We start from the raw sequence: 25777 nt of genomic DNA on the forward strand, positions 1-25777 counted from the left end.
GCAGTCCTAAATATAAGCAATGTCAAACGGTTGTTGCAACGTGATGACGTCAACAATTAATATTAATGAGGTCAACGTGTACCTGACGTGTATGGACAGAAGCAGGTCAAAGATCATCCTACGTTGCAGTCAGTAAGATCTTGTCCAAGTCTCCAAAATATTTATCTGTGATCGAATACGGAAGGAAGCGCAAGATTCAGGGTACTCCAGCGAGATTCATGCTATTGCTAGACACTGTCATTTATTTACGATTGGACATATTTTTATACTATGTCCCGGGATAGTTGTACACTTGACGTTGTGATTTTCTTGCGTAGAAAATAGAGTAGGGGGTCCTACTTAATGTCATCGAGTACATGAGTAAGTATGGGAATTATTAATCACATAATATCACAAATGAAATAATCATGATAAAGAAGAGCTGCTAGCTGTGGTGCTGTGTGTATTGTGTGTGAACATGTGTACTAAAACAACACATTATCATGGCTATGCCTATGCAATCAATACATGTACCGATAACCCTACAGGGCCACACAGGGTGATGAGTACAGTACAGAAGCAGGGGTACAGGGCGTTAGTCCGACACGCCGCTTGTCCGACACTCCGCTAGTCCGAAACGCCGCTAGTCCGAATCTGAAATGCACTGCACCAGTCCGACACGCCGCTAGTCCGAATCTAACATACACTCTGCCAGTCCGACACGCCGCTAGTCCGAAAATGAATACCACTACGCTAGTCCGAAATTGAAAACCACTGCGCTAGTCCGAATCTGGAAAACACTCCTTCAGTCTGACACTGCGCTAGTCCGAATCTAAAAAACACTGCGCTAGTCCGAAACTAAAAACCATTGCGCTAGTCCGAATTTGAAAAACACTGCGCTAGTCCGAATTTGAATTGGGGGAAACACTGCGCTAGTCAGATATTCGGACCAGCGCAGTGTTTTTCAGATTCGGACTAGCGCTGTAGTTTTCAGTTTCAGACTAGCGCCATGTTTTCAGTTTCGGACTAGCGCAGTGTCGTACTGAAAAAGTGTTTTCCAAATTCGGACTAGCGCAATGTATTTCGGATTCGGACTAGCGGCGTGTCGGACGGAAAACTGTGTTTTCAGATTCGGACTAGCGGCGTGTCGGACTGTTGCAGTGGTTTTCATTTTCGGACTAGCGCCGTGCTTTTCATTTTCGGACTGACGCACCTCTAAGTATAGGGAATTTGTTTTGTCGGACTAGCGGCGTGTCGGACTGAGCGGTGCACCCCCAGAAGCAGAAGCATGTGCACATAAATAATACAGACGACGGTGGCCGACATTATTCATGTGGCAACAGCCAATAGCGTATTAAAACAAAACAGACAATATGACGGCAACACTGCCTGGACATTCATGATGTTGGACGCCCCGTGCCGAGCCCGAGCCTGCCGAGGTGCGTTTTAGCTCTATTGGCCCTGTTAGTGCGTTACAGAAAAAAAAGCATAAAATATATTTCTCAGTGCAATGTATACATTTTCACATGAAAATAAATATTTTTGGATTCAAAATGAATGTGAAGAAAAAAAATTATTATAGCCAGGCCCAGGAGTGGGAATCGATCTCGGGACCCTCTGCGTGGGAGGCGAAGACCTTACCGCTAGACCATGCAAACAAAGATACACGATGGGAGAAATTTTTAGTATGTGTCATAAACATATCGTTTGTTATTCATACAAAACATTAAAAAACATGAGGTTCACTGTCGAACCTCAATGGATTTAGACTAATAGTAATAAAATAGTGCTTAATATTACATGCATACACTTCCACTTTTGGAATTATTGGAGACATTTTAGTGTTTACGTGTAAAACCAATGACAACATCAAAATTCAGTCAATCTTGCCCCCCCCCCTGATAATGTACATTGTGTAGGCCTACATGTATGATCTCCATAGTCAATGGTAGTAGTTCGGCAAGAAAAGTGGCTTATGGAATTCAATCCTAGCAATTTTTGGCACATGTGTCGAGAGGTGGGACAATTAAATTTTTTGCACACATCCGACCATGTAGCCCGAGGTAGGCCTACTCACACCTCCGTCACTACGATTTCCACTTTTCAATGCAAAGGTCTGAGATGTCTACCTTAAACCTTTCCAGGGACATAAAATACCACTTTTTCTAATTAATAAATACCACTTCATACCATTCCTCATGTGAAGATGAGTCTTAAACAAAACATATTTGGTGCATGTTAGTAAATTTTGAGCACATTTGAGGATGTGAAAGACCAGACTTGTATCGTCGCCGTGTTTTGAATTCTTCCTATAAATAGATGCTGTCAGCGTGACGTCATCACCGCGACATCAGTTCAGGGTGCCCGACTTTTTAACATGGTACCGCGTTCATGGCCCTATGGTGAGGAAGGAACAACTAGGGCCATGATGTTTCGGGCTACCGACCATGGGGCATGGCGGGGGTGGTTCTAGTACTAGTTCTGGCCACGCGTTTTGAACTCGCCACCCAAAAATGGTGGTTATTTTGTTGCGCTTTTCCAAATCGAGACTTGTTCAAATTGTTATAGCTCTGATAAACAAAAGGTATTATAGTGTGTTTGGTGTCAGTTTGTAGCTAAATGAGTGCCCTAACAGACCTCCAAAGGAGAATTGTTTATCAGCTACATGTAAGATAGTGGAGTTAGAGTTGTTTGAGTTCAGAATGACTGAGGTGGTTGATGAGGTGGTGGCGGATGAGGCGGTGGCGGTATGAACAAAGTCTATGGGAAATAAAGATTTTCTGCTAATTGTTTTTAATCATTTTGAACTCTTTATGATTGGTTTAGTCTATAAAATACAAACTTTTACGTTTCGGTACAAAACTACCCGTTTTCATATTAAACACTGTAGTAAGCAATGCGGATGTCTTCAAAATTTAAAAGTTGCTGTAAATTTTTAATTACGGTACTTACCCTATCATAGTCAAAGTAAACATTTTCTGAGAGGAAATTTGATGAGGAATCTAAATATGGACTTACTTTTTCTGTATGGGTTAGGGGTAAAATGTTTCAGTTCAAAACATGTTGAATTGTAAAAAAATTTGAACATATTTTGGGACACCCTGTATTCCGAGATTACCAAACAGCTGTGATTTTTTTTCTTCCAAAGTCAGTAGGCTCCCCCTAACCTCTAACCAAATCAATGTTGTTTACTTTCAGTTTATCTGCAAGTTAGTAATGTAAGCAATGACCCATTTTATATATATTTGGAATTTTTTTATTCCACCCTGTATAACTTCAAGGTCACCCTGTACAATGAGTTGAAATGTGTATATTTAAATTGCTTTTGGACTTCAGCTTTCCAAAAATGTATACTTTTGCTAGTTTATAGGGTTGATAGTTATGGAGATATTCTAATTTGAAACTTGATTGGTGTAAAAACTCATAATATTTGTGATGCAACGCTAAGGGTGGCGAGTTCAAAACCGTGGCCTTCTACTAGATTTATTGGTAGACAACTAAGTTAGGGGCTATGCAATAATTATGAGCCCTGTGGAGGGTAAAATTGAGGGGACAAGAAATTTTTGGCGAGCCGAAAGGGGGAGGAGCGGGTGAAAGCAATTTTTGACAAATCTGAGAGGGGGGCAAGTGATTTTTGGCATACATTCGTGGGGTGCCTTTTAGTGCTTGCGGTTAAATTGGATTGATAAACAAGCATGATTGACAGTGTGTTTTAGAGACCAAAGTCCCGGGTAAAGTTCTGCTTAAGATCCAATGTACATAGTCGGATTTTTACTCGTGCTTCAGCGATCAATAAACTGGTTGATTCCAATTCCAAAATCAGAATGGTTTAGTATTGAAGTGAGCCATTATAATTATGCAAGATATGTTGTATTCGATAACTTTTATTTTCACTAATCATCTAATTATGATATTTCTTATCTCTTTATGACCATTTTACTATTGAACACTTTAATTTTAACATGTTTTAAAATAAACATCAATATAATTTTGAGTTCAACGGAATGCTTTCATCATGATTAAATTATAATAACATATTTTTATCAAAATTCGACTATGGCTTAGTCTCGCACCGCTTACGTTGTATGTCTTGTCCTCCTCTTTTCGAATAGCTCTGATGACACTTTAACATGCACAGGGATGAATCCTCCTGAACACGGGACAAACGGCTTTATGTGACTTCCGAATCACGGACGTTGCACATACACTACCTATATCTGCACATGATGCTAAGCAGTGTATGGGGGCGAGAAGAAATTCTCAGGGGTGTGATTTTTCCGGATTTCCGGAATTTTGGGATTTAAAAAAAAATCCGGATTTTCAAAAAAAAAAAAAATTTTTTTGTTGGTTTTGGAGTGGCCCTGGACCAAGAGCTAAATGCTTAACAGAGATGTCACATTTCCGGAATTTTCAGTTTCCAGATATGAGAAAATCTCCAATTTTAAAATGAAAATTCCTTAGATTAGAACCCTGACTGGATGATTTATAGACACACTGTACTTTGCAAAAATGGTGATGCAATTTCTCATGTGTATGTTAATGATATGATACTGGAAGTATGTATTCACAGATAATAAATGTTTTTATACTATAAAGTGAAGTATTTTAACAGTTTCTCATTTTTGCATTTTACCCCATGAAATTGCATCTCCAGTGGTGCTCAAGTGTGTAAAACCCCTCTGGCTTCGGAGGGGCTTCGCCCCCTCTACCCCCACAAACTTTCCGTTAACACTTGAAGCCTCCGAAACAAAAGAAGTCTCCGAAACAAATTTCATTGCCTTAGGGTTTTTTTTCAAAAAGCACCAATCACACCCATATATCAACACTTGTTTAAATTTATGACATTCTACACATATCAAGTAACAATTTAATACATTGCAGATATCAGTATGAAACGCTCCCAATTTAGATGCGCAAAGATGATAATTAATCTTATTGTTGTTTCGGAGACTTCTTTTGTTTCGGAGGCTTCAAGTGTTAACGGAAAGTTTGTATTAGGTCCCATTTTCATACGGTGATGTATATCTCTAATGTTTTAAAGACAAGTGACTTGAGGATATAAATGCTACATTTTGATAAATAGATTGGATGATCTCTTTTATTTATATTTGCACAGCTCGCTGAACAGTTTGTTTCGGAGGCTTCAAAAGAGTTAACGGAAAATCAACTCTATGAGTCAAGATTTTATAAAAAAATTTCAAAGCTTGCAAATCAGCTAATTTTTGTTACCCCTTTCAAGTTAAGTCATCAACTGTTATGAATCAAGAAGAAAATGAAGCAATAACAAAGAATTATGAATCAAAGCTATACCCACAAAGTTCGGAAAATGAAGCCTCCGAAACGACAAATATCGAAGTCTGGGGTCGAAGAAAACTTTATTAGTCATGCGAAATATACACAATATATGAAGAGCTTTGTTGCAAAACCCTTACATCCACTTGAGCAATTTTGAGAAAACATCAATAAATCATCAAAAATGATAATTTTCAACAAAAGCAGTTTTGGGCGGGATGCTTGGGTAGGATGAGCATGAAAGTCCAGAACATTTTTTTTTAAATCAACAAATTTTTGGATTGATGGGCAATAAGAAGATATATTTTTCAAAATAGGCACGTTATTTTACTCAAAAACATTACTGGGATAGTCATTTTTGCCAAATGATTTGAGAGGTGCAAGTATTGATGAAGCCGTTGATCATGGCGAAAGTTTGAGACAGAATATACCCCCAAAATGTTGCATTTTTTAATTAATGGGTCTTGCAGTGCATTATTTTTCTGCCTATCTTGAAGTTTAAACTTCAATGCAGAGCCAGGTTGTTATTAGACTACTCCGTAGTCCACTTGCCCATTGTGCATACGCTGGATATTGCATTTAAGTGTAAAACTCTGATTTAATTAATTTGTGCACAATTGATAGATTTTCACAATTGATCATCTGACTTTGGATTGCGGTTTACATGCTTAACACGGCTGTCTATGAGCTTCTATGGATGAGATTGTCGGATTCCTGGCTTCTAAAATTGGCCATGATGTAATGCATCTTTAAATGGATCTGGCTTGTGATTGCTCGCACAGATCTCGTTATGGTTTAAATACTCCGGGCACCTGCCATTACCATTAATAACTACATGGTACAGAACTATGCGGCCTTTGTGTCGGCGGGAACATGAGCGCGTCTTGTACCATGCTTGTATTTCCAGGCTATGTGCGTGCGGTTAAATTGGATGATAAACAAGTATGATTGACAGTGTTTGTTTAAAATTCAATGTCCATAGTCTATCCTAATATGCGATTAATAAACTGGTAGATTCTAAAATCAGAATTGTTCAGTATTCAGACTGAAGTGCTTATATAATGACATTATGATTTTGCATTTAATAATATAAGCCTACATATACTTTACTTTTACTGTCACTAATATAATATAAACTTTTTCATAACAATTTTATACTAGTATTTTGATGTAATAAATATCAGTATAATTTCGAGTTCTACTCTTTCATCATGATTAATAACATGTTTTATTTGTCAAAAATCGACTATGGCATAGTCTAGGTTGTTATGAGTTATTATTTATTCTATCATTTCATCCGAAATATCCAGGTTCGGCTGTTTTCTATCTCTGTTAGTCTTTTTGTTCATAGGTCTATAAAAAGATACCATGCACGTATTAAAATAGGCTTACAAGAGCATAGAGTGTAAGTTATATTCACAACTTGCATCTCATCGATCCAGAACACAAAAGGTATAGAAATCGTTGACATTAGAGTACAATGTTGCCAACACTGCGGTTAAAGCGCCAAATTGTTCTAGTTCAGTTTATAACATAACATAGTCTCTTGGATTGGATTAATTATAAACACTATTAAATCAAACACAAAGGAACCACCAGACTAATGCACATACAAACTGATTTACATATACATAGAGTTGCATTTGCTATTTTAAGATGAAATTCATAGTTCTAGACTTCTAGTCCAATAAAACAGCATTTACTGTGGATGTTTCAAAGTCTGAAGATTTTCAAACATGTGAGTTGGATTGTATTGCCCCTCGTCTCTGCTCATGGCAATGCCTTGCTGCCTGATTTTCACAGTTTCCAATGTGGTATATATGTCTGCCGCTCTGCCTCTATGATGTGGTCTTTTTCTAGAACATCGATCAATATTTAAAAATCAAAGAAATTGGGCAGATTTTGTGAAAAAAATTGTGTCAGGTGTTAAATGTAGGCTTGATTCCAAGCATCTAGCCAAGATTGAGAAAGATTCTGTGTTTTTGTCCAGATTTTTAATGTATTTCTCAAGCCGCCACTTTCTAGGTATAATCACAAGTGTCACTATTCTGAAAATGAAAAAACTTGATAGTCTTCACGGTCCACCAGTAGTTAGAAAATTCAATAGTCACCAATATATTGTTTTTTGTTTGTTTACTTTCTTGTTTGTTTGTCTTTCAGGAAAATATTGCTTCGAAAACTTGAGTCACTTCATAAGGTAGCAAGAGCCATTTGAACAGAGGCCATTTTGTACACAAAGTATAGGGAAATTTATAGTATTGTGCACCATGAAGGGAGTGTATGTGTGTGAGCCTATACGAAGGATGTTTTGATCGAGCAAGTTGTGCCAAACAGGTTTTGATTAGCAGTTGCATATTGATTGAGGTGTTTTTGATCTTAATTCATATAATTTATAGCTAAAATCACAGAAAAAAAGCAACATATACTAGTTTACCAGTGCTAAGGTGAGTTATAGCCCGAAATGGGAGACCGGAGAAACATCAGTATGGTGGCACTCAGTGTTGGTCAATACCTGGACAGCTTACCTTTTGTGAGTGGGGGTGTGTTGGGGGGGGGGGGGGTGTGGGCTAGTGTAGGCTAAGCTTAATTATGACAGGCAGCCAAGTTGGAGATAGAGAAAACATCGATACAGTTTCACTGTTATAAAACTGTCTGGATGGGGTATGATGGTGTGAGTGTGGGGGTGGTGGATAGGCTAAAATTATGACAGACATACAGCAAGAAAGACACACAGATATGAAAAACATGACCACAAATGCAATGCATGAATTATAGGCCTATTTATTGTTAAATTACATCCGTCTTTGGTCATGTTGGTGAAATCATAGCCTACCCACCCACCCACCCCCCCACACAAAGGTAAGTTTACCTGATCCAGGGGCCCATGACATAGGCTCCAGTAGCCTTTGTGTTTGTTTGTTTCCATGCATTACCAAATTAATTTGATGCCTCAAACATTATACAGATGGGGATCAACATTTTCAAAATAAATTGATTTTAATTTGATCCATTCCAGTGCCTCCATGACCTTTTAAATGTGAGCTATCTACAGTAGATAGCACATTAATAGAATTTGGTGCCAATTTGAATTTGGCCCCAAAAATGTCAACTTGAGATCGGTCCTCATAGTGAAGTTATATATAATGTTAATTAGTATTAAAACCCTTAGAAAATTATAAAATCAGACATCTTGAGGTCCCTGAAGATTTCCCATCACCAAATAATGTCTCTAAAGGCCTTCCATCCCCGATATGCAGCGTTTAAATTACATTTCGGTAAAAGTTAAACAACTATAAATCAATATTAAAAATCAAAGAAATTTGGCAGATTTTGTGAACAATTTGTGTCAGGTATTAAATGTAGGCTTGATTCCAAGCATCTGGCCTAGGTTGAGAAAGATTCTTTGTTTTTATCCAAATTTATTCTGAAAATGGGATGAAAAAACTTGATAGTCTTCACGGTCCAGTAGTTCGAAAATTCAATGGTCACCAATATATTTCTTTTTGTTTGTTTACTTGCTTGTTTGTTTGTCTTTCAGGAAAATATATTGCTTCGAAAAATTGAGTCGCTTCATAAGGTAGCTAGAGCCATTTGAATAGAAGCCATTTTGTACACAAAGTATAGGGAAATTTATTAGTATTGTGCACCCTTCAAAGCTATAGTGCTGGTGACTGGAGGTAGAGTATAGTTTTGTTTCATCTTTCTTATTTGTCTTCTGCATAGGGGTGTGCATCTGCTGTGGACCTTTTTCAATACAATACAGCCGCTGTTACTAAGAACTTTCTTGATGGTGCCTTCTTCATCTTTCTTGACTTGATTTTCTGTTTTATGAACTTATTTTTCCTGCCCATGAGGGTATGTATTGCTCCCAATTTCTGATATAAGTTCATGTAATGGATGGTGCGAACTGAAAATCAGATATTAGTTGGTGTGGGTTGCTTTATGGTACACCAATAATTTCATTGTGTCATCTTCACGCTGAACTACAATGTATCAAAGTGTCTATATGAATTGTATGTTTCATCATTTTCCTGCTATGTAAATTTGAGATGTTCTGTGTGCAGAGGTACTGTGTCCTTATTGTCAACCTCAAGCATTATTTATAAAACATGCTATTTGTCTACAAAACTTTAATACTGGATTTGACGAAAGAGCACCAGATATTTTTTTTTTGACTTGGTACATGGAGTCAGTGTTTCAAATAAAGTGGGCCCAAGGGCCCACAGCTAATAAAAATCAGTCTGGGCCCACTGCATAAAAAAGCTACAGTACAGGTCTGATTGGCCCATGATTAGATTGTGTAATATTCATTGTTCTGATCGTTCTTCATAATTATTCATATTTCAACTTTTTGGGCAGTTACACGGGCCCTGAAAATTTCAAATCCAAGAGCCCAAATGGCCCAATGATTTTACTGCATAAATACTTACGAGTAAACATTGGATGAGGGTGGACTTGGTAAAAGTTTTGTGTGTGTGTGTGCGCACAAAGGGTAATGCTACAATGTACATAATTTCTTAAGCATGCTTCTGTGGTTTATCCTTAGCATAAGAGAGCACAAAATACTAATAGGATTAGAGTTAGGGTTAGGATTTAGGGTTAAGGTAAGGGTTAGGGTAGGATTAGGGTTAGGATAAGGCTTGGGATTTGATTGGTGTTCTTTTACATGAAGGATACACTGCTTTCGTGAATGTCTCTTCGACACAATGGCCTTTGGGTGTATTGGCACAAAAGATGTCAGCATATTAGAGGTCATCTACAGGTCACATGATGGATTGGCGCATAAAAGATGTCAGCATATTAGAGGTCATCTACAGGTCACATGATGGATGTCATTTGATAAGATCATTGCTAAATAGGGCACAAAAGCTAAATATCTGGCCATTGTTAGATCCACAGTGATGCATGTTCTTTGGAGCAGTGTTTATTGTTTATTAATTTTATTATTAATAATTGAATTCAGACTAACTTTATAGAAAATGCTAGATATGCCATCAGTCATAGATGTAATGTTACTTCACTGTAACATGTGTGCCAGTGTACTGCAAGGAAAGGTGTTGCTAGTTGTTTAATATTTTACTCTCTATTTTGTTATGTCTATAAATAGTTAGCAGACAACAAGTGTGGGGATACCGTGTGGAAGGCTGCAGGGGCTCAGAACACTACCAAAGCTAAACAGGATGAGACAGGCTTGGCTGTTGCAGGATGTCGCCATACATTGACCCGAAACATGTTTAGCGGTGAAATGTATGGTTACCCTCATTTTCTCCACACCAGCTTCATGCTGCAAGAAGGGGTGCAGTTATGTGGTAGGATGTGATATGCAAATATTGGCTGTGGGCAAAAAAAACAGCAAAATAAACCAGATTATATGCCAGGGGTACAACAGCAATGAAGCCTGGGACCGTCAGGTGAGTTAACTTACTCCACGTGGTGACAATGTCTGACACTATAATTGAAATGTGCAGTATATCGCCAGGTCTTATTTTGGGTAAGACCATAAGAGGTGGATGTATTTGTATTATTTTTTTCTTTACATACCCCACCAACAAGTACTTATTACTTGGTAGTTATTGAAATACATGAATACAGATAGTTGAGATAAACAAATGAGAGCATCATCAAGGAGTACATAGATCAGTAGGTCATCCTCTTGTTGATGGGTTATTACCCAGTGAGTTCAGTGTTTTGCTTGAGACAAAGTAAATGCATCATAAAAACTTGATAATTAGCATATGGTCTCATGTCATAATTTTGGTATGCAAAAAGGATGGAGGGATTACACTTTTCTGAAAATTGTGATACAAATTTGATTGGCTTTCCATAACCCCACATCCTACTGCAGTGGTTGATACCTCATTTTTTTTCCTTCCTTCCTTCCTTCCTTCCAATACTGTGCAGCTCTCATTTGGTTCAGAATAAATGCACAATGTGTTGTGGGCATGCGTCGCGTAAGACGACAAGAAAATTGAAAAACAGGTGCGAATATAAACATGTGCAAGTAAAAAGTCTGGTGGCGCCTACTTCAGAAGAACATCCCTCAGAGCAGTCTTGAAGCAGTTGAGAGATGGGTATGCAGCAGGGTCTACTGGTAGACGGTTCCACTCCGGGATGGTGCGAGGGAAGAACGCGCTGGCATACGTTGAAGAGTGGGTGCGTGGAATAAAGAACCTAGAGCTGTGGCCTCTGGTGGTTGATGTACATGTAAGCTGAGATATGTAGTGGACTAGTGGTTCCACGGGATGTCGACCAGGTTGAACATCGATGTGCAGTCTGCTATTGCGGCGGCGTTCCTGAAGTGAAATCCAGCTAAGATGTTTCAGCATGGCGGTGACACTACTGTACTTGCTGTAATCACCCATGACATACCGAGCTGAGCTACGTTGGACTTGCTCCAGTTTGCTTGTATTCCTCTGTGTGTGGGGTCCCATGAGGTGGCAGCATATTTGACTGTTGGGCGGATGAAGGTAGTGTACACAGCTTCTTTAACCTTGTGTCTGCTGTGACTCAGGTTTCTGGAAAAAGAAGGCTCTGTTAGCTTTTGTGGGGTTGTGTCTACATGGGTATTGAAGCTCAACCGAGAATCTAGACTGACTCCAAGCTACTTGGCCATGGATGGTGTAATATTGGCTGGGATTAGTCTACGCTTATTGGTGATCTGTACAACCTGACACTTGGACACTTTTAAGCCTAATTTGATTCTCTTTCAGTCTACTGAAGCATATATAATTATGCATTACTCAGTAAAAAAATCACATCAGTTGAAATGAAAAATGCCAGGGGTGGAGGAGCAGGCGGATGCGGGAGTGTGCAATAGGGCCTATATGTGAAAATTCACGTGTCAGCATGTCAAAACTACTGGTTACTTTTTCAAATCTAGTTAGGGTATGATGTATTGACAGCTTTGAATGTTGAATTTGTACTAAAACAATTACTGAATACTTAAGGTGGTACTACACCCCCTGATAAATTTTGTGACTAATTATTCATTTTTCTCAAAAAGTAACTACACACTGGTAACAAAAGTTTAGTATATTATAGGGGCAAGGAATCCATTTACTTCGCTGAAATTTCAGTGATTCAAGACAAGGGGTTCATTATATATGTTAAGAAATGAGGTGCTTTAGTGGTACCTCTTTTCTTATCATAAAATAATGTACTGCTTATCTTGAGTCACTAAAATTCCAGTAGTAACTGGATTTCTTACCCCTATAATATACATACATAACACATCAGTGTGTTATTATTTATTGAGAAAAATGCAAAAATGGTCACAAATTTATCAAGGGGTGAAGTACCACCTTAAAAAGGTTATATGTTCCATTTTTAAATTTTAATGAAATCCTAGTTGAATTTCAGTATTTTTCATGCTAATCATGCTAATGTACATTTCTCTTCTTGATATTCTTTTCCTTAATAATAGAATAACCATCTCGCTATTAAATTACTCGTAAAAAAATATCAAGAAATACATTTTTGTCATTTTGACCATACGACATGCGACTATATTATGTATGTGCTTACTATCAAGCGCTTTTGAAAACATGAAATTGTACCAAAGTCTGGCGCTTTACCAACTGAGCTAATGGGGTTGAGACACAAATTTGCAGGGTTACTTGTTCGTATATAGCTATAATGTGTATCGATGATTTGATAGCTATCAAGTTTTTACGGTAACAGGCACCCATATGACGATACACAATTTTATTTTCAAAATCAAATAGAAATGTTACAAATCATTGTGATGTTTAAGTGATAAATTTACATGATGTACATCACATTAAACACTTCTTAAATTTATTAAATATCTAAATTTTGCCTTTGAAGGACACTTACCAATTTATGTTTTTGATACCTAACAGGTCAAATGGGGCGGCCGATACCAAGAAGATGCAGGCATGGGCAGAGGTGAAGAAATGGAACAGATATTCAGCTACTTATCAAGGTTGAATTCTATGACAAAGAATGTGTCTGCTGCAAGTAAGTGAATACTGTTAATAATGATCAACCTACTGCATAATTCTCTGAGCCTTGTATACATATATTTCATGTTTATTATATGGACGTGAAAATTTCCCACTCAAAAAATAGTAAGTCCAGTTGACTAGATTATAGTTCAAATTTCATTATTGTTTACTACCTGGATGAATGATAATCTTCACAAACATGAAAAACTCCACATATTGGTGCTTTTGTATTTTGAATATGTTTGAGAAGGGCTGTATTAAAAAGAATTGTGATTTCACATTTTGGACACAACCCACGGGTCTAAAAGTATTGCTGCTGTAGGTAGCTGATCAGGATATTTTTATGGGACAGGCAAGTGTAGCCAACAATCGGGGTTATTATCCTGATCGGAACCGATTGTAACAAGGTCTTTCATCATGGATCTTCTGCCTGGCCTTTATCAGATGAGTCACATAGAGAACGGATAAGGTTTTTTTGTCCTGCAGGGAATTGAACCAAAGACTGCTTGCACCAAAGGTAAAGACCTGAACCAGTATGTCACACAACTCCCCTATACATACTATTGGTTGTGCTACCACCAATAGTATTATCATATATATTATTTCAAGATATTAGTGCTGACATGGGAAGAAATTAATACTCACATTTGGACAATCCTAACATATCCATTTAAAACATTGTTAAACAATTGACACAATAACAAAATTGCCTATCAATTAACTACACATAATTATGCATTATGTATTTTCCATCACCATGCAAAATACAAGAGCAAAGGGGTTAGAAGGAATGAAAAAAACGCAGATTGTGCGATATTATATTACTTTACATCTGCACTGCTGCATGCTCAATTATCCAAATGGTATGCTTTTAAAGGTGGCACATACTCTATGTGAAAGAACAAGATATGCCTATAGCAGTATCATTTTTGTAAGTAAAATGTAGATAAATGGCAAACAATGTTTTTATGGACACATACTTTAAGTGCACGGAGGAGATTTTATCTTTGCAGTTTCAATGCCCATTATTTCACTATGAAACTTGGACAGAGTTTGTCACTTACCCTCTGGTAGCAGAAATTGATAACTCCATTTTTCAGGATTGTGTGACTTAAGCCCATTCTATATTTATTGTTTTCAATTAATTGTACACAAATTTGGTGCTGTTGTTGTTAGTAGACAGATGTGTTTATAACACCATCTGTTATGCTATGAAAAGTTCTAGGTGCACCAACGGGTGTCTTGTTGTTCTTGATTTTGTGACTACCTGTAATGATGGAAGTCATGTACAGAAAGGAATTACACGTACCAAATATCAATGGGATCAAACCCCATTGTTGTTTTATTGCTATGTAGATGACACCCAATGCAAAGTGAAGAATTTTCATCAATCTGAAGTATTTACTGATCATCTGGATCAGGACATTTAGTTTACCAGAAAAGGAAAAAAACTGTTTGTTTTCTTAATGCCATATATTGTAATATTATAATATTTCCATAAGAAATAGATTGTATTGTATTATATTGTAAATTGTATTTTTTTTGTCCATAAAATGTTATTTTTCACTGTCAGATATAAACTCACATCCAAAACCCCAGTTTATAATTACCAGTTTTTTATTTGTTTCCTTTTTATTTTTATTTTTTTTTACTACACAGACAGAGTCGATACCATAACAGAACATGTATTTTTCTGGAATACAAGAAAGATCGTACCAATGTCAGCACATCAGTGAATAGATTCATCAGGTTTGTAAAACATATCAATTAGCAATTTTCGCTTGACAAAACCAGTAAGTTTTTACTTACTCTAATATTTCGTCCTACACATCGGAGGACTTCATCAGATGTGACCATCTGATGCACTTTCCCAAGAAATGTGACTTTTGGTTGTGATTGGTCTGGTCTCCAGTCTTTAAAGAGACTGAAGAGTAGGTTCATGAAATGCTGAAAGACGAAAGAACTTAAAAAAATTGAAGACTGACCCCACCCCAAAGTACAAGCGAGAGTTAACTACCATCCTCGCTAGACTTAAGAAAGAGAACAAAATTGATGGTAAACAATATAAGCTTTTGTACCCTACAAGAGCAAATACACTACGACTTTATTGCACTGCAAAATTCACAAGCAAGGCAACCCTATATGATCAATCTTCGATTATACAGATTCCCTCGGCTATGAGACATCAAAAGCCCATGTCGATTTGCTCAATCCTTTGGTCGGTACCAAGGAACACCACGATAAAAATTCAAAAGAATTAGAGGAGGACCTAAGTGGAGTGTGTATTGAGGAAAATGAAATATTTAACTCTCACGACGTGGTATCCTTGTTTACCAACACCCCAATAAAGGAGGCCTTAGATGTGGTTAAACCAAGACTGGTGGATGACAAAGATCTTAAAATGCGCACCAAACTTGAAGTTGATGACATTATCGAACTCCTTGATACTCACCACCACATATTTTGAATTCAGAGGTGCCATATATAGGCAAAGGTTTGGTGCAGCGATGGGCAGCCCAGTCAGCCCCATCATAGCGAATTTCTTTATGGAATTCCTGGAACAGCAAGCAATCGTGACTGCCCCGATTGATTGTAAGCCAGTACGGCATTGGCGTCATTATGTGGATGACGTGCTCGAAATCATAAAAACAGATGAAGTTCAAAATTTAACTGATCATCTAAACCAAGTTGACAAAAACAGACAGTGTAAAATTCACGTACGAGGAAGAGAAAGAAGGGCAAATACCATTTCTCGACACGCTTATTGTTCGGAAACATGGCGGTTCGGTAAAGCTCCTGGTATACAGGAAACCAACCCATACTGATCAATACCTCGGTTTTAATTCAGAACACCCGTCCTTCAGCAAATGGGTGTAGTCTGAACTCTATTTGACCGTATGTACAGCGTGGTCACGGAAGAAGCGGATAGAATGAATGAAGAAAAACAGGTGTGTGGAGCCCTTAAAAACTGTGGCTATCCTAAATGGGCAGTGGATCAAGTCAAAGCTAAAATGCAACAAAAATCTAAAGCGGCTGTGAAACCTAGCGCAAAGAAAGATCAAAAGAATGAGGACAAAAGCAAGGGGATGGTAGTGCTCCCTTATGGAATTTCTGAACGAGCACATAGTAGACACTGCAATGAAGCCCCATCAAACCCTCAAAAGATACTGGTCCACCCAAAGGACAAAAGAGACAGGCTATAAAGACAGGCAATTGTATTTATGAGATCGGCTGCCAAAATTGCGATCTTAGTTATGTTGGTGAGACCTCTCGTTTGTTCAGGATTAGGCTTGCTGAACATCAAGCGGAGGTTAAGAAAGTGAATGAGAAAAAGTTCACTCGGTCAGAACGAAGGGCATCAGAACAACAATAAACAAAGTCATGAGCCATATCTGATTACGTCGCGAGGGCAAATCATGTTGTCAACTGGGAGGACTCCAAGATACTTGGCAAAGTGCATGTCAGAAGATCCAGAGAAGTACGAGAAGCGATGGAGATCAGAAAGAGGAAACAAAGACCATTAATAGAGAGGAAGGCAATTATCACGTATATGACCCACTTTTAAAGACTGGAGACAAGACCAATCACAGCCGGAAGTCATTTTCCGGGGAAAGTGGATCAGATGATCACATCTGATGAAGTCCTCCGACATGTAGGACAAAATATTAGAGAAAGTAAAAACTTACTGGTTTTGTCAAGCAAAAATTGCTAATTGGAATGTCAGCACAGTTGTGCAAAGGGTACATAGATGTAAGTGTTGATATTGATAATGATAATATATGTTTTATTTAATTAGATGTCATTCAAGATTTTTTTTTTCTACTCATTGACAGGTGGTTTCAATTGCAAATTTGACAGTGCACAGTTGTAAAACTTGCTCCCAATAATTATTAGGAATACTTTTTTTCTGGAGGATGAAGGAATTAAATGAGCACTCCTGCAAACATAACATTGCATTATGCCTTTATATGTTAGAAAATAATTTATCAAGCACGAATTACGTGGTTTTATTTGAACAAACTCATATTGACCACAAAAATGAATTAATACACCCGTCTCTCAACACACAATATTTAAAATTTCCAGGCTGAGAAATTGTCCAGTGCAATGACGTCCCAGTAATATAATGAAGACTGACAACAATTGAGCACAGATATAACCATGACACTAGAACATTCTGATGGGGGAATTTTGAATATTACGTGTTGAGAACTGGTTGTTTCATTTTTATGGTCAATATGAGTTTGTTTTAAATAAAACCATGCGATCTGTGCTTGATAAGTATTTTTCTAACATGTAAGGGATAATGTTGTGATTGCCGCAGACATATCCTTTAATACATATCACCTAAATAAACAAAGAATTAAGTAGAATTTAGGGAAGAAACCCCCAACTACTTGGGATTTTATTATTATTATTTGCAGCCAGATTAGCCTGGCCTGGTCCAGTGGATTTTATCCCAAGAATATCTTGGTTGTTAATTGTGTTGTCTGAACGAATATTCATGGAGACAATTGCTCCCATTTCTTTATGATGCAACTTGTACACACATGTCCATGAGTAAAGTACGAGATATAGGCAAGTTATGTTTGAGTTCAATTTCAAGTAATGTTTGAGAAATTTGTACCAAAAATGGTTAGAAATGCTCAGTTTTGCCAAAAGAACCATAAAAAGTAAGATTTTCACCTAAATTTCAAATAGAAGTTGAAAATTTAAAAAAAATATTCAAAATTGAAAAAAATAAATTTTACTCAAGAATTATTTGTTACGGTGACTGAAGAAATTTGGGCGAAAAAAAAACTTTTCGGGATTTTCTCCAAAAATGAGCAAGTTAGTTGAGTACCTTATTCTTTAAAAAGTCTTGCATTTAATTAATGAAAGCGGTGTATGGATTTTTTTTGGCAGGATACCTCAAATTTCAGCATTGCTGAAAATTGGATGTGACTCTATATGTAAAAGCAAAAAAATGATTGATCCAACTAATAAAAATATGTCGTTATGTCTTATTTAAGGCATTGGTAAAATTCATATAAACTTTATCATAGAAGACTTTTTAAACTATTGTATAATGTGCTGTTAACTAATTAGTCATGTTGGTAAGGTGTTAATGTGCAAAATTTGTTTTTGTTGTTATTGTTTTAACTCAGGTGGAAAAGGGAATGGATAAAGCTGAGCAGCAGTGGGAGGAATTTTGGGCTGCCAATGGAAACAGATACAGCAGGATAGATATTGAAAGATGGCATGCTGATATTGCCAATATAGCTGAAGGTAAGTATTGATATGACAGCGTTCAAGATCTTGGCACCATGGAAGCCAAAATGGTATGAACATAAGTTACTAATATTATGGTCAAATGAACTTTTTCTAGGGTGAAATTTTATGCAGATTATGAATATGTAATCAGAAATGCAAAATCTGTGTTGCTTTATTTTTTTAATCAAATACATTACCATTCAGTCAAAATTGAAGATAAACTTGTTATAAGCAACTATTTTGGACACAACAAGTTTGCATTTTTATCTCAAAAGCTTGTTTGGTTTTTGAGTTTTGATGAAACTAGTTAATTTAAATTTAATACCAGCATATTAACTTATTACATTGTACAAAATAAGGGCAAAGTCATTCTTCTACATTTTCCAATCAAATTTTATGTCAGAACCTAGACTATGCCATAGTCTATTTGTGATGTTAATCATGATGAAAGCATTCAGTTGAACTCAAAATTATACTGATATTAATTACATCAAAATACTAGTATAAAATTGAAAAAGTTTATATAATTATATTAGTGACAGTAAAAGTAAAGTGTTTACTAAAGGGCTTATATTATTAAATGCAACATATCATAATGTCATAATTGTATTGTATTAATCGCGAAATTCCAGGTTAAAAATAGACTATGGACTTTCAATTTTAAACAGGATTTTGAACGGGCAAAGTCCCTAACACTCACACTGTCAATCATACTTGTTTAGAATTTAACCACAAGCAAATACAAGACGCGTTCATGCACTTAACTGACGCGTTCATGCAATTACACAACACAAAGGCGGGGTAGGCCACATACTTGTGTACCATGTAGTTATTAATGGTAATGACAGGTACTTGGAGGATTTAAACCATAACGAGATCGGGCGACCAATCACAAGCCAGATCCATTTAAAGATGCATTACATCATGGCCAATTTTAGTAGGCCAGATTTCCGACAATCTCATCCATAGAAGCTCATAGACAGCCGTGTTAAGCATCTCTGACCGCAATCCAAAGTCAGTAGTCCACTTGCGAAGCTAACAAACAGAGGGAGTAGGGTGACTGAAAAGAACAGATGTGAAAATCTATCAATTGTGCACACATTAATTAAATCAGAGTTTTAAGCTTAAATACAATATCCAGAGTATGTACAATGGGCAAGTGGACTACGGGATAGTCTAGTCAGAACCTGGAATTTTACTATAAGTGGCCAATTTTCGGGAATCATTTGTCACTGGGACTGCAAATTTTGGGTAAACATTGCGAAAATATTTATCAAGTTATACTTAAAGTGATTTTTTTAATGGAATAAACCTATTATTGTCTGAAAAATTAAATCATAAAATAAACAATGTTTAAAGGTTTAATAGGTGCAATCACATATTTGAAATCTACTGGGGGAAAATTGTCAACAAATAAATCCCCATTTTTGGCCAAAAATGCATCTACACATTTTAGCCTAAATATGATATATAAATACAAATTTATCACTGTTTCCATACCTAAATACTTTTTGCACACCTTTGGCCCCAACTGGTGCCAAGATCTTTAATGCTGACATATAAGCATACATACATACATACATACAAGATTTATATAGCGCCTTTTACAAATAGATCAAGGCGCATAACAGTGAATGACAAGAACATACATAATAGTAAACAAAGCATAAAATTAATAAACATAATAATAAGATTTTAAGAGTTTCTTGAAACTTGTGATTGAGCGTGCCTCCCTGATGTTACGTGGGAGGCAGTTCCACAGTGCCGGTGCAGCAGCTTGGAATGCTCTGTCGCCAATTTGAATTCTGCCAACATGAGGAAAGAGAAAAGTGACACTCTGGCAAACAAATGAAAGAGAAAATCAGAAAGGCAAAGGAAAAGAAAGGGGCAAGGAGCCTGTTTCTCACCACAATTTACCCAAAGCATGGGCCAAATAGTATAAAACCAAATTTTGGCTTGCTACAAGTGCACATTGTCCAAATGAAATTCTTATTTGAAAGCTCAAAGACTTAACATGTGCAGTCTCTTTAAGGAACATCATATAAATATTTAACTGACAGATATTACCGGATGAGGATGATGCTACCAGGGTTTTTCCCCAATATTTTTATTTTCCTCCCTTGACCAAGAATGCAGGCTATGCCCCTGATGACATTATGCAACTATAGCAATGATATGAGCACTCTCAAATTGAGGAGCAATTCAAAAATGCTGTAACATTGGCAAGATTTGACTGATAGATTCACAGTGATAAAAATATTGTTAAGTACAAGTGATTTTTTCAGTCACCAAGTATAATCATGGTTGATCTGACCTGTGTGTTTCATCAATTTCTATACAACAATATAACTTTGCAAAAACCAGTTTAAATAGCTTGCAAATAAAGTAGCCGTTGAAATTTATATTTTCTTATTCTAGATAATTCCGATCTCTCAGATGAAACTGACACTGGCAGTGCCGCTGAGTTTTTCTTTGTATCACAGAGGTTGAAAGAAAATAAATCACTCGGCACATACACAACATCGTCAAGTGACAGGTTATCTCACTTGACAGGAACACACCTGCATTTCTCGGAAGCAAGAAAGCATACTGCAGATAAGCAAATGCTGCTTCAGAGGAAAGAAGACATGTTGAAAATCCTGCAAGACAGTGTTCCATTTCTTTCTGAGGAGGAGTTTTTGAAGAAGGCCAGAAGCAGGCTGCAGACCAGAAATAGCGTACCCTCCAACAGGAGATTGAGGTTACCTGCTATGGCATAGAGAAGAGAAAGGTAGCACGGAGCAAAGAAGCTGGTGAGGAAACTGTACTTATTTTTAGGTTGTCAGAAGGAAGATTCCTTATGGCATCGCAGGTTGTGAGTATGGGTGTCAGTCAGTGTCACTCAGTGTGTGTGTTTCACTATGGGATCTTTCATGTATCAGTGGTGGGCAGGTTATATACAGAGGTCAAGGGTCATTTGAGGTCAACTTATAAAATAACATTATGTAAGATTTTGAGTTAAAATTTTGTCTCAAATGAACAGTTTAAATCATATTTCAACCAGTTTAATTCATATTTCATAGCTGCATTATGGGTATTGTTGATATGCAAGGTCACACACGGATGTCAACAGTCATTTGAGGTGAACTTATAAATGGGCTGAAAATTATAAAGCTGGTCTCACATGAACAGTTCAGATCCAATTGCAACCATTATTATGTGTAAATATAGGCTCATTTGATCCAATTTTATACATGTAACTTGAACTGTACATTGTAGCTGAACAATGTATTCTTCTCATGTGCATTACACTTTATGAGTTAAACCTTTTTAGGCAGATTATCTGAAACCTGCACATTAAACGAATATTATATATTTTAGATAAATATTGCTCAGGATAGGGAGGGGCAGTAAGTCATCCTCAAATACTAGAAATACCAATTTAACACAACCAGGGGAGTGACATTGGAAAATTTACATAGCAGACTGACCTAGTACCTCTCCAATTATATATGATCATTTGCGTATGGCAAGTTACTCTTGAGGGCTTACTTAGTGACAGCACATTTGTTATATCTCCCAGGTAGAGTCCAACACCACAAAGTACTAGAAATGTGTGTCATAATTCTGCATATAGCATTTAAAAAAAAGTGCAGTGATTTATAGTGCGCTACGCACAGGCACAACGCCTGGACATTGATCCACAAGCCTCAGCACACTTTACAGGTCGTCGCTGACCACTATGGCCCCACACCATTCCATAAACCATTAAACAACAATTCAGGGACTTGCTGCTTCAAGAGCGCACACCCTAGACATACCACAAATAACCATCGCAACCAGGATCAGCTCCCTGAGTTTCGTACGGGTTACAACAAGACAAATTAGCAGTGACTTCCTTGTCCAGGGAAATTTCAAGCTAACTCAATTTTTCCACAAGAGCATACTAGGCACCACCAGGGTTTTAACCAGCAACCTCTTGCACCATAGTTGAACGCCTTATGAAATTGGTACTGGCCCACCATCTGCACTGGAAACATTTTCTGTATCCAACTTTCTCTTTAAGAACTTTGTGAAAGTATTTTTAGCCCCAGTGTCCAGCATTGTGGTGCAAGAACAGTTCTATATCCTCCGAATACATCTTATCAGTGGGATTTGCACACTTCACTTGCTGTATTTTTCCTGTTTGTACTGGGGAAAGTCTGGATAACTATATTTTGACATGTTCTTTTAAAAAACATCAACTTTTATTCTATAGATCCCAAATATGAGGGTGCACCTGCAGAATTGAAGAAGAAAGCTGTTGATTTGCACATGCTAAGGAAAAGGATCGCAGAAGAAAATGACCTTGTGATATTACATGGACATATGTGATAATCTGGAATGTTAAATTGCCGCAAGTATGTGATCCTTTGGTAGTTATTAATTAACTATAGTGGTATTAATGCTGGCTGAGTAAATGGAAGCGATCACTCATTTCTGTTATCATAATCCCGTACCCGTAACCATACTTGCTACATAACCCCATGTACCTGTGACCCGTCCATCTACCTTCTTGTCCCCTTTCATTTTTTTTCCATATTATCATGTCCACTAGTCACTGGGACGTAAGTATATGGCTTTTGCGCCGTTCATGTGCATGCATTATGCACGCGGCGTCTGGACAGACGTACACTCAGAATTAGTATTATGATGTCCTAATAATGTAAAAACGTATAAGGAAATATGCAGCAGTTTAAATGCCTAAAAATATAATAGTTAATAAAATATGATTGAGTCTATGTCAATGTTACCTTCATACATGGCATAATCAGAAAAAGTGCATCTGCATTTGGATGTCCCAGTTCCAAGTGTCTGCCTGCCAGCAAATATAACCATGGAGTGTTAGACACCCATATTCTAACCATGTGTCCAGTTCTGAGTCTCTTCCTGCCAGCAAATATAAACATGGCGTTTCAGGCACCCATATATATTCTAACCATGGAGTTTCACACACTCACGTCCGTACATAACCAACTTACTGTCAAGGTCTGCTTATTACAAAATGGGAGGCGTTATACCCTATATGGGTCAAAGACACTGTTTATGAAACTTAATCAACTATGGAGCTCCATGGTTGCAATCAGACTCTACACTGGTATGTGAATAACATGCAAACCTGCACAATTTGAATACAGATATAAATGCACTCATTCATTCCCATTAGATTTGAGAAGCCTACTTTTGTCAGGCAGTCTGGTGTCTGGCAAAAGTGTCCGTTGGTTGTAATGCTCTTTAATTAATTAGGTGCATCTATGTGAAGTCCCTTGATGATGGTTTGTAAGAATTATTAATTATTAATCTTATTATTATTATTATTACATGTATTATACTAAATTACTGTCTTATCTTTTTGCATTATATTTTGCAGCCATGCATGACCGGTGAGCTGGAAGTCAAGAAGAAAGGGCTTGCATTTGTAAAAGGTGCAATTGACAAAGGTAGCTCCATGTTAAAGAAAGCTCTTGCACATGAATGGGATAATGATGAAGACTTCAACCAGGACTTGCGCATGCTGCTAGAGACACTGCACAAAGGCAAGGAAGTTGGCATTGATGGGGAAGACGAGGAAGATGACGAGTCTGAAGATGACGAGTCTGAAGAGGACGACATAGAGAATGACGACATTTAGGGTTTTGTTAAGTAGCCAATACATAAAATCTAACATGAACAGGATAGGGTCCCATTTGTGACACGATCTGGTCCATGGGGACCAAAGGCAGCAAATTTGAAACTGAGATAAAGGTAAAAATATGGAGTAAAAAAACAATAAAATACATAAGAAAATAGACATCAAAAAACGTCATTACTTTAGAACCAAGTATGCTAGACCTTGGTGTTTGCAGTAAATGATAGCCTATTGTATGTTTAATGTAATAATTACAGTAACTCAACTTTCAAAAATGCCTCCTTTGGCCCCCCATGGACCAGATCGTGTCACATTTGTTAATCACAACACCCTTTTTCAAATGCATGTATTTCTGTTATATGTTAAGTATTCAAATTTCTCGCATCACATGCATTCAACTAATATACTAGTTATCTCATAATGTGATAATCTCCAATTATCTACATGGTGTCCCATAATGGTATGTACCGTGTTTGGAAAAATGATTAGAAATAACAAATCAACAACCTACAAAAAATCAATTTATGCAATAATAGACTGGCTCTTAATAATTTTGGAAAAATGGTGTTCTTTGCGGCAAGTTTGCATAAGAGTTGGTAACCAGCTTCTTTTTTTTTTTTTTTTTTTGGGTATGCTGAACTCGAATCTTTTTTCTGCCAAGCAATATTTTGAGACCGTAACCCTCAAAAAGATCCTCAAAATGATTCCATAGGATTGTGAGGGAAAAAAATAATTTTATTCCAATAACACTTTCAAACATGTCAAATTATGCCTCTGGTCCCACGGATCCCAGAAATGTAATTTTTTAGCGTACAACCTACCATTAAGAGGTTATGGGCCACAGAAGGTCACAGGTCGATTTGCTTGTTGTGTATGGATCAAAAGTTGCTCCAATTTTCGTAAAAACTGAAGCAAATTGTTTGCCTAGCTTAGAGGTTTCAGAAAAAGAATAGTTTACGATGTCTAGTTAGCATGTTACACCGTAAAGCATCAAAAGATATGTAGAATTCCATAGGATTCAATGGAATTTGTATTTATTTATCATCTATTTTCTGAACTTGACATCGTAGATAAAAAACCTATTCTTTTCCTGAATCCCTTGAACTTGAGAAACAGTTTGCATCCATTGACAGAACAATTTAAATTTTTCAGCCCTTTATAACATGCGAATTAACCTTGGACCTGTTGAGCCTCACAACTTTATAACTTTTATGTCCTACATGCAAATATGTTTCATTTTTGTGGTCCTTAGACCCAAACGAATAAATTGACATGTTTTTAGTGAATTTGGTTCAAAAATAGCTTGAAATATTATTTTAAATTCAGCATACCCGAATTAACCAAGCTAATTTCCAAAATAGAACCAAAATAGAACCAGTCTATAAATTGATGGACATGCCTTCTACTCATTCTGTTAATTTCATTACAATATCTTAATCAATGGAAATTGGTTTTGTTTTATTTACAATGCAGAAGACTTATAATGCATAGGGGCCACTGTTCACTGACCAGAGGGTATCATACGTGACCAAACATACAAATGGTTTGTCATGACTAGGCACTGTATGTAAAAAAGGAAGGTTTTATTTCAAACTCTAATGGTGACCTGCAGGTCAAATTGCTAGAATTGTACATTAAA

General features: G+C 37.0%; 1 protein-coding gene across 4 annotated transcripts; it reads left to right on the forward strand.

Annotated features, from left to right (window-relative positions):
* On the forward strand, positions 1 to 25484 carry LOC140162426 (uncharacterized). Of its 4 annotated transcripts, none has more exons than XR_011860274.1 (8): positions 1 to 360; positions 10379 to 10682; positions 13134 to 13251; positions 14898 to 14987; positions 18386 to 18506; positions 20910 to 21283; positions 22729 to 22870; positions 23881 to 25484. XR_011860274.1 is itself a non-coding variant. In XM_072185655.1 (6 exons), exons 4-5 carry the CDS (start codon positions 18398 to 18400, stop codon positions 21248 to 21250), a joined length of 450 nt encoding a protein of 149 aa, XP_072041756.1. In that variant the 5' UTR covers positions 8142 to 10682; positions 13134 to 13251; positions 14898 to 14987; positions 18386 to 18397; the 3' UTR covers positions 21251 to 21283; positions 23881 to 25484. The 4 variants fall into 4 exon arrangements, 1 of the variants encoding a protein (XP_072041756.1); XR_011860273.1 differs by lacking the exon at positions 1 to 360 and adding an exon at positions 8143 to 10022 and having other exon boundaries at positions 10078 to 10682; XR_011860275.1 differs by lacking the exon at positions 1 to 360 and adding an exon at positions 8143 to 8848.
* The last annotated feature ends 293 nt before the right edge of the window (positions 25485 to 25777 follow it).

This window comes from Amphiura filiformis, chromosome 10 (genome assembly GCF_039555335.1).
Source record: "Amphiura filiformis chromosome 10, Afil_fr2py, whole genome shotgun sequence".
NCBI lineage: Eukaryota > Metazoa > Echinodermata > Ophiuroidea > Amphilepidida > Amphiuridae > Amphiura > Amphiura filiformis.

Coding starts and splice junctions, on each gene's coding strand:
- LOC140162426 (XM_072185655.1), top strand. CDS start 18,398: ATGGATAAAGCTGAGCAGCAGTGGGAGGAATTTTGGGCTGCCAATGGA. Junction 18,507..20,909: donor TATTGCCAATATAGCTGAAG/GTAAGTATTGAT, acceptor TTCTTATTCTAG/ATAATTCCGATCTCTCAGAT.